Source organism: Danio rerio, chromosome 23 (assembly GCF_052040795.2).
Source record: "Danio rerio strain M-AB ecotype USA chromosome 23, GRCz13ab, whole genome shotgun sequence".
NCBI classification, from domain to species: domain Eukaryota; kingdom Metazoa; phylum Chordata; class Actinopteri; order Cypriniformes; family Danionidae; genus Danio; species Danio rerio.
Window position 1 is genome coordinate 47,735,001 of NC_141043.1, and position 10,000 is coordinate 47,745,000.

The 10,000-nt window shown below is 36.8% G+C and overlaps 2 protein-coding genes across 5 annotated transcripts in view; both read left to right on the forward strand.

Moving 5' to 3' along the window:
- LOC101885283 (sodium/hydrogen exchanger 9B2) overlaps positions 1–4,510 on the forward strand; it is a 21,401-nt gene extending 16,891 nt beyond the window's left edge. For both annotated transcript variants that reach the window (XM_087307901.1, XM_087307900.1), the window contains exons 12-13: positions 582–762; positions 3,874–4,510. In XM_087307901.1, the coding sequence (XP_087164027.1) occupies positions 582–762; positions 3,874–3,908 (216 nt within the window). In that variant the 3' untranslated portion in view covers positions 3,909–4,510. The remainder of the gene's footprint in view (positions 1–581; positions 763–3,873) is intronic.
- A 4,328-nt stretch (positions 4,511–8,838) lies between these two features.
- The window catches only part of txk (TXK tyrosine kinase), a 27,319-nt gene continuing 26,157 nt past the window's right edge, over positions 8,839–10,000 (forward strand). Inside the window, exon 1 of one of the 3 annotated variants that reach the window (XM_087307897.1) lies at positions 8,839–8,963. In XM_087307897.1, coding sequence (XP_087164023.1) covers positions 8,924–8,963 — 40 coding nt within the window. In that variant the 5' untranslated portion in view covers positions 8,839–8,923. The remainder of the gene's footprint in view (positions 8,964–10,000) is intronic. The other 2 variants (XM_087307899.1, XM_087307898.1) reach the window with 2 other exon arrangements.

Below are 10,000 nucleotides of genomic sequence, written 5' to 3' on the forward strand. Positions count from 1 at the left end.
TGCTCTTATAGTCATGTAAATTGCTTCCTTGTCCTCATTTGTAAGTCGCTTTGGATAAAAGCGTCTGCTAAATGACTAAATGTAAATGTAAAGAGCCCCTATCTTGCATTAAAAAGGTCATATATTGATTTTGGGGGGTCTCCAACAACATGCTGATCCGTGTGCAGGGTCAAAAAACACTTTCATGGTCTTATAACCTGCATTTATTTTTACCTAATTATCCCAGCGACTCCCATATGAATCATTCAGCGAGTTATTTTTTCCCAAACCCTTCGTTAGCGTGAAGCTAATCTGCGCTGATTGGTCTGATAGACCCAGTCTATTGCGATTGGTCGACTGTGTTCAGCGCGAGACAGAGAGAAAAGCCCACCATGGCTACAGTATGAAGTAGCAGAGAGTATGTGAGAGCCCAATGCAGGATTGCAATAAATAAATGCAGTTAAAGACCATCCTATTGCTCTAGTCTAAACATTTCCCCAAGTAATAACAACAACACACATTCAGTATTAATCCACACAGTGGCAAAAGTTGAACTATTTTGAAAATTGTGTGTGTGTGTGTGTGTGTGTGTGTGTATGCAGGCGGCCATCGGCTCCACAGCTCTGGATATGGCCCGTAGCATTGGAGACGAGCAGCTCCAGAAGTTTGGCATGGATATTCTGACGGTGGCAGTCCTGGCCATTCTGATCACGGCGCCGATTGGAGCGCTCGCTATTGGCCTTAGTGGACCCAAACTACTGCAGCAAGACACACATAAACACGGTGAGAAACAACTCTATTCAGTTTATCTTTTATTCTTTAGCAGAAGTTCTAGTAAATGTAAACAGTGTCGGTCCAGTTTTCACAGTTGAAGTTGAGTTGAGTTCAGTTAAGTGTGGTTTAATTTTCACTACTGAAAGTCCAAACACTGAAGAGCAAATCCATCAATGCGCAGCTCCACAAGTGCCAAACCAAGCAAGCCAGTGGTGACAGTGGAGGAACAAACTTCTCCAATTGATGAAAGTGAAGGATACAAATTTTGAGAGAAACCAGTCTCAGTTGGGCACGACCATTTCTCCTCCAGACTTCTTGTGCAGAGCTGCAGTCTAGGTGCTGGAGGCTGGAGAGTGCTGGACGTCCATCGTGGAGAAGCTGCAGGTGTGAGTAGGTCACCACAGGGTGCTTAAGCTGGCTGACAGGTTCAATGCAGAGACTCGTCTGTCACTGGGATCTTTCAGGAATCAGTCTCACACTTTCCACTCCTCCATGACCACCACGTAATCTGCTCAGGATACGGCCTGGTCCAGGATTATGGGGACCTCAGGAACATGAAATCAGACGTAGAACGTAGAACACAACACAGATGCTGTGTTTAACTGTTTTCTCGCTAGTGAAGCATTCAGTTTCAACGTCCGTAAATAGCAAATGTGCCATGGAGCAACGGAAAACTACACTCTGCGCTGCGGCGCATGGTCTATTAGGGCTGTGCTTAGTCTCTTAATGAGTTCTTGGTGTGTTTTGGGAATAAACCAATCAGAGTCTCATCTCTCATTCCCTTTAAGAGTCAGTTGTGCCGCTCCATGGTGCATGTGTATTTACATGGCGGACTTTGTAAGTGAAAAACTGAACGCTTCAGTAGAGAGAAAACAGTTAAACAGAGCATCTGCAGTAAAGAATGAGCCTCCTCCAATCTGCCTTTACTTTCACTTTCTCTCTTTCGTGGATAAGGAAATGTGGTGTATGCACAAAGTCATTTTTTTTTAAGCGCAAAGATTCGTTTCAAAACTATTTCTAAATTCAGTTCTAATTTCCGGCAAACGAATAAATGAACAATAATAACAAAGTGTGTTTAAAAAACTGAGTTATCCAAACACACATGCTCCATATGGTCCAAAACCTCACAGATGGATAAATCTAAGCTTGTTTTTAATAAAACAAATATAAATATGCATATAATAAATAATACTGCTAATAAAAATAACATTATGCAAAAGCAAATTGTCATGAATAAACTGAAAAATCCTCCCCCCGAGATGAAGAGGGCATAAAGGAACTGTTTTTTTTTTTATTATGTAGAAAGTAATCATTTCTGTAACATTTTTATCCTTACACTTTTTTTTCGTATATAAAGATATTTGTGTATTGCTGTACATCCTGTGTTAATTAAGCAGTGTGTAAGCGAGGCGCACAACTAACGCACTCTGCGCTGGACGTTAGACCTGCTTTGACCTGGTCTATTGCGCAGTCTATTTTAGTTCCTCAAAATACCAACAGGCCTTAACACACCTCTTTGTGTGGCGCAAATGGATTTCGTATTTAAACAACATGGCTGAAAACAGAAACATTAAGGTTGCGTTTATCTGAAACAACACGTCGGGCCAACAGATCTTGTGCCTTATTGCGCCTGGTGTATGATAGGGACCTTAGACTTTCCGTCTAGATCAGGGGTGGCCAACCCTGTACCTGGAGAGCCGCCTTCCTGCAGATTTCAGTTGCAACCCATATCAAACACACCTGCCTGTAATTATCACGTGGTGTTCAGGTGCTAATTAATTGGTTCAGGTGTGTTTAATACGGGTAGCAACTGAAATCTGCAGGAAGGTGGCTCTCCAGGAACAGGGTTGGCCACCCCTGGTCTAGATTGTTAAAATAGAGCTCAGTATGTTTTGCTTGTCCTGAAAATGATTCTTGACATGTCTACATTAACACATCTCATAGATATATACATTAGATGTCGCCTACCCTGTTATTGTCTATTGGAAGGAATGCGTCAATAGAGCTGCCATTTTACTACAGGGTAGCGCTCCATTGAAATGAATGCGGGACCAAGGTACAGTGGAGGACTGTGGCCATCCAAAGCCAGAGATATACACATATACACATATATCAATGATCGGGAGTTTTCCTGGATGTTAGTATGCACAGTTTTTTATTATGCACAGTAAATTATAATTTTACATCACTTTTCTACATTGATGGGTCAGTGACCGCACGGGCATTCCTGACAAAAAGCTTGTGTTCGTGTGTACAGAAATGTACTATTCACCCTCCCTGTTAAATTTGATCTAATCATGTCCTTAAACACAGCTCCTCTCCTGCTTTCACTTCTCATACTGACGGAGGGAGCGATTCGTTTGTGAATGAATCTTTGTTATGAACGACTCGTTCACTAGCCGACAATAATACATATAACATATATTTATTTTACATTGTTTGCTGATTTTATTCAACAAAACTAGCATAAGCCGAGTATTTAGTGCGGGTTGGAGCTACTTTGACTTATAGTGAATGCAGTAAGTGACTGTTATCATTAATAATGCTACTGTTTAGCACAAAAGTCCAAAACATACATAAACGTAAAAAAACAACAACTTAATATTACCTATGAAATGTTCTGCCTTTGTGCTTTGTTTTCTTTGTTTGCTCGTTACTACATCCGTAGACAGTGCTAAAGTCCCGCATCTTCACGTAATAACACTGTCTTGACTTGTGCAGTTGAATGACGTTTGTCCTGGGAGCACTGTACCAATGTGGCGGCGCTATTGACGCATGCTCAGGGTCCCTATGCGATATCTAGTGTATATATCTTTGAACACATCTCTACAGTTACCAATGATGCAATAAGGGCCTGTCTTTTGTCAATTATGTCAAGTTTAACAGCACATAATGATATCTGTACTGTAAAAACTGTTGAAAATGAGTTTATTGAACAACATTAATCCTCATAAAAAAGCATCAAATAAGACTGATGATGCAAAAACCTACTGTGAATCATCAATAATGCCAAATTCAAGTGTCTATATATTAAAACAATGGAAGTAAAACTGACAAAATGTGGATTTAGCTGTAGTGCTGCATTATGATGTTGATGTTTTGTTGTTTGTGTGTTTGCAGATCAGCGTGTCGACGGCCTGGAGACTAAACTCTGAATGTGGAGCTGATCTGCTGTTCCTCCACCCTAAACTTCACCCTTTTAGACCCTGCCAACATTACAATGGACATCACATATCAGGTCATGCGTTGTTTTTTCGGTACCGGAGCATTTCACCAAATTTAAAAGACTCATGAAGTGCTTTTTAATGTGTATTTTTATTGGAAATTTGATGTAATCTAAAAGGAAGATAATGTGAGGGCGGGACATGGAGTAGTTTCCCCCTATTTAAAACAACAGGCAGTAGCGTTTAGTTGTTTTTTATCACAGCTCTGCCAGTGAGAGTGGTTGAGCTCAAGTGCTTTAAATAAAAAGTCAATATTGGGGTAATGACAATATTCAGAGTACACGTTTATTAAAATATAGTGTTTGTTTTCCACCTGGTGGAAGAAATGGAACATGCAGATATTGATCAAAAAATAATTAATGAATGAATCAATACAGCCCATGAACAATATTTAAAATACTGCTTTTATGTATATATATTTAAATAATGCTTAGAGAAATTACTGATATTTAAACTTCTAATAAAGCAAAGCATGTGTCAGTGAGCTCATCCGATGCATTTGTAACATGTCAATAAAGCAAGTTTGAATTAAACTGAGTTGTATTTTACTGATTTTTAAGTTTGTATTTATGTAATGCGTAACCATCGCTTAATTCATTGTTTATCTAATGTTCAATACTTGACAGGTCTTGAAAATTGAACTGTGTGTATTGTACTTAAATATATTAATTAAATATAATACTCTCTCTCTCCTCTCTCTCTCTCTCTCTCTCTCTCTCTCTCTCTCAAGTTCAAGTTGCTTTATTGGCATGACATTAAGTACAGTATTGCCAAAGCACTGCAAATATGAAACATTAAAACCATTGAAAAATTAATAGTAATACAGATAAGATATAATGACACACACAAAAAATAAAAATAAAAATAAATAAATACAAAAAAAAATACAATACATTTGATAAATACAATAATAATAAAAAGTTTAAATTATTTAAATAAGATACATGAGTTTACATTAACCATTTCTTATGGTGTGTAGGGTGTATACATATTTTGCAGCTAGTCTAAATGTCAATTCGTCCTCTCCGAGTATGGTAAAGTTTTTCTGAGTCATTTACATTAAAATTGAGAACTACAGACCAGTATCCCTGCTTCCATTCATGGCCAAGATTCTGGAGAAAGTAGTGTTCAATCAAGTTCTGGACTTTCTTACTCAAAACAATCTCATGGACAACAAGCAATCCGGCTTTTAGAAAGGCCACTCAACTGAGACTGCCCTGCTCTCGGTCGTGGAGGATCTCAGACTGGCTAAAGCAGACTCTAAATCATCAGTCCTCATTTTGCTGGACTTGTCAGCTGCTTTTGACACTGTCAACCACCAGATCCTGCTATCTACGCTCGAGTCACTGGGCGTTGCGGGCACTGTTATACAATGGTTCAGATCTTACCTCTCTGACAGGTCATTCAGGGTGTCTTGGAGGGGAGAGGTGTCCAACCTACAGCATCTAAACACTGGGGTACCTCAAGGCTCTGTTCTTGGGCCACTTCTCTTCTCCATCTACACATCATCTCTAGGACCAGTCATCCAGAGACATGGATTCTCCTACCACTGCTATGCTGATGATACCCAGCTATACCTCTCTTTTCATCCTGATGATCCCTCGGTTCCAGCTCGCATCTCAGCCTGCCTGTTGGATATTTCACACTGGATGAAAGATCATCATCTTCAGCTGAACCTCGCAAAAACGGAAATGCTTGTAGTTTCTGCCAACTCGACTCTACACCATAACTTTTCAATCCAGATGGATGGGGCAACCATTACTGCATCCACAATGGTGAAAAGCCTTGGAGTAACGATTGATGACCAACTAAACTTCTCTGACCACATTTCTAGAACTGCTCGATCGTGCAGATTCGCACTCTATAACATCAGAAAGATCCGACCCTTCTTATCTGAACATGCAGCTCAACTCCTTGTTCAAGCTCTTGTTCTCTCCAAACTGGATTACTGCAACTCTCTACTAGCTGGGCTTCCAGCTAACTCTATCAAGCCTCTTCAACTGCTCCAGAATGCAGCAGCACGAGTGGTCTTCAATGAACCTAAACGAGCACATGTCACTCCGCTGCTAGTCCGTTTGCACTGGCTGCCAGTTGCTGCTCGCATCAAATTCAAAGCTCTGATGTTTGCCTACAAAGTGACCTCTGGCCTTGCTCCTTCTTATCTGCTCTCGCTTCTGCAGTTCTATGTGCCCTCCAGAAACTTGCGTTCTGTGAATGAATGTCGCCTCGTGGTTCCATCCCAAAGAGGGAAGAAATCACTTTCGCGAACGCTCACGCTCAATCTGCCCAGTTGGTGGAATGAACTCCCGAACTGCATCCGAACAGCAGAGTCACTCGCTACTTTCAAGAAACGACTAAAAACTCAACTATTTAGTCTCCACTTCACTTCCTAAGCTGCAATTGCCTCTTTGAATATCACACTAACTGTACAAAAAAAAAAAAAACTAAAAAATACTAATACTAATACTACTAACACTTCCCTTCTTAGACTTTACAGACCTGAAACTTGCCTACAGCACTTATTCATTGTTGCTCTTAGTTGTGTAAATTGCTTCCTTGTCCTCATTTGTAAGTCGCTTGGGATAAAAGCGTCTGCTAAATGACTAAATGTAAATGTAAAAAATGAATTGATCAATGTTTCAAATTGGGGGAAAAATATTTCTCTAGTCGTGGTGTATTTGGGGCAAAACAGAAGGAAGTGTGTCTCATCCTCTATTTGGTTTGTGTCACACAGTTTACATATTCTCTTTTCCTTAGGAGTCCAGGATTTTTTATGTCTGCCTTTTTCTATTTCTAGGTCATGATCACAGAGGCGATATTTAGAAAGAATGTGCTTTTCTTTTAATTGTTTTAATGATAAATAATTTGCCAACTGCGTGGTTCTATTTAGGGCCGAATAACATTTAAGTTTAGTCTGGAGGTTGAATTCAGTTTTCAGTTTTTCATCATAGTAGTTATATTTTAATGTTTTGTCAATTTGTTTGTGAAGGTTTTGTTTGGGGACGGGTTCGGTTTGTGTTTTTTTCAGTAGTTCAGATACCAGTGTGTTTAGAGGATGAGACACTGTAGGTTTTTCATTTGCCAGAAGGGCTTTATATTGGACAGACTGGGGGTCCGACTGATGCTGATACTGATGATGATTCTCTCTCTCTCTCTCTCTCTATGGTATTATTCCTGTAAATGCTTTTGTGTCTATTTTAAACTCTGATGTTACAGATTTATGTCCTTTTTGTAATTGTAGAGAGACAATTTTTCATTGTTTTCTTAAATGTGAACGATTATTTTCATTGTTTGAGTTTTAAAGGAATTGTTTGAATTGTTTGGAGAAATTTTCTCTGATGTTTGTTTCATTTTTGGAGTGAAAATTGGGGAAAAAAAGAAGAATGTTTGTAAAATGTTAAATTATTTGGTAGGACAAGCGAAAATTGCAATTTACATAACAAGAAAGAAAAAAATAAAACAAAGCACTGATTTAGATGTTTTGTTGTTTTTTAAATGTATAATAAGGGCTAGAATACAGCTAGAGTTTAATTATTATAGATTGATGGACAATATTGTAGGTTTTAAAGATATTTGGGATTCAGATGGACAGATATGTACTGTTATAGGAGAGAACTTATCTTTTTCTGAATTATTTTAAAAGAAAAAAAAAATGTGCTAATGTAATTTTTTCAATGATCTTATACTGATTGTGTATTGATTCCTTTTTTTAAAAAAAGGCTAAATAAAGTTTGTTAAAATCTCTAAAATCTCTCTCTCTCTCTCTCTCTCTCTCTCTCTCTCTCTCTCTCTCTCTCTATATATATATATATATATATATATACATACATATATATATACATACATATATATACATACATATATATACATACATACATACACACACACATTTATATATACATATACAGTTGAAGTCATAATTATTAGCCCCTCTTTGAATTTTTTTTTTTCTTTTTTAAATATTTCCCAAATGATGTTGAACAGAGCAAGGAAATGTTCACAGTATGTCTGATAATATTTTTTCTTCTGGAGAAACTCTTATTTGTTTTATTTCAGCTAGAATAAAAGCAGTTATTAATTTTTTTAACACCATTTTAAGGTCAATATTATTAGCCCTCCTAAGCTGCAAATATACATATATATATATTTTTTTGATAATCTACAGAACAAACCACTGTTATACAATGATACCTAATTACTCTAACCTGCGTAGTTAACCTTATTACCCTAGTGAAGCCTTTAAATGTCACTTTAAGCTTAATAGAAGTGTCTTGAAGAATATCTAGTCTAATATTATTTACTGTCATCATGACAAAGATAAAATAAATCAGTTATTAGAGATGAGTTATTAACACTATTATGATTAGAAATGTGTTTTAAAAAGGAATTCTGTAACATATACTGCAGTTATAAACAGAGATGTGTCCTTGTTTTACACAGTGTAATGCTACATGTTGTTAGTGTTTTTAGCTTACTGTTTTGTGGGTGACAAAGTGTGGGCTGTTAACCTTTGGTGTTTAGAATGAGTTTATTGGAGACCTGAATCAAGTGTTTTGGTAGCTGTAGTGCATTCTGAATGTGAAATGAACAGCTTTGCCCAGCTGAAAGTTGGTTAGGAGAATTGTGTGAAGAGTTTTGCAAAAGTGACCCGAGTAATTGTGTCTCAGCGTCTGTAAAAAACGTTTAAAACTTGTATAAATAAGAAATGTAATAATTTTAGGTGAATAATTGACAAGGATTTGCAAACTAGCTTAACTGAGAAGTGAGAAATAGTTTAAAATAAATAAACACTGAAAAACATGTGAGAGTGAGTTCATATGCAGATATATTTTATTTATAGAGGCTGTGACTGGCAGAAAGTGACATCCTGTAGCGCAGTGTGAGTGTGTGACGTCACTCTTTCCTCCGCTTTCAGGTTCAGACTTCACACACACACACACACACACATGGTATCAGCACGGACTGCAGTAAATATGATTCACTCGAGTGAGTACCAAACTTATTTCACAATTCATAATTTTCCAGATGATACTGATGAAAGTGTGTGCTTTCACTTTTTATATTGACTCACAACAACTTTTAACGTGTGTGTCAGTGTATTATTGTCTGTAAAAGAGGGAGAGTATTGTATTATATCTAAGTGACAGATTTGTGGAAGCGTTTAATTAACGTTTCACTCATAACATTCACTCAAAATCAATCATTCTGGCATCGTTTTATCATCAATCTCCATTCAGAATCGGTGTTTTCTCAGAGTTTTTAGGTCATAAAGCGCACAAGGGAGGAAAACTTTCCCTTTAATACAGTCAAATGTAGGCTACACACACACACAAAAACTGATCTTTCTGATTGTTCAAACTATTGAAAATGAGCTCAAACGACACAACTCTTGAGTTTTTTTGTGTTAACTTGATTGTTTTATGTTTAATTCACTTAAATTTGTTGGTCACACTTTACAATTGTTACAATCTTCATTAGTTAATGTAATTGCTAACATGAGCTAATTATGAACAGCCCATGTACAGCATTTATTAATCACAGTTCAGCATTTACTACTGCATTATTAACATTTAAATTCATGATTTTTAACAGTAGTTAATGCACTGTGAGTTAAAATAATAATTCATTTTCTAATTCATTTAATAAATGGTGCCTTTTTGGAGACCCAAGGTTGCTTTACACCAGCAAACATCAACAAACATACCAAAAACTATTAATAAAACGTTGCCAAACATAATTTCAAATGCTTAAAAAAAGAGTTGCAAATGCAAACACATTTTAAATATTTATATATAAATAAATAAATAAATAAACAAATAAATAAATAAATAAATAAATATTTGTATATAGAGAGAGTTGAAGTCAGAATTATTAACCCCCCTGAATTATTAGCACCGTTAATTTTTTCCCCCAATTTCTGTTTAACAGAGAGCAGATTTTATTCAAGACATTTTTAATCATAATAGTTTTAATAAATCATTTCTAATAACTGATTTATTTTATCTTTGTCATGATGACAGTAA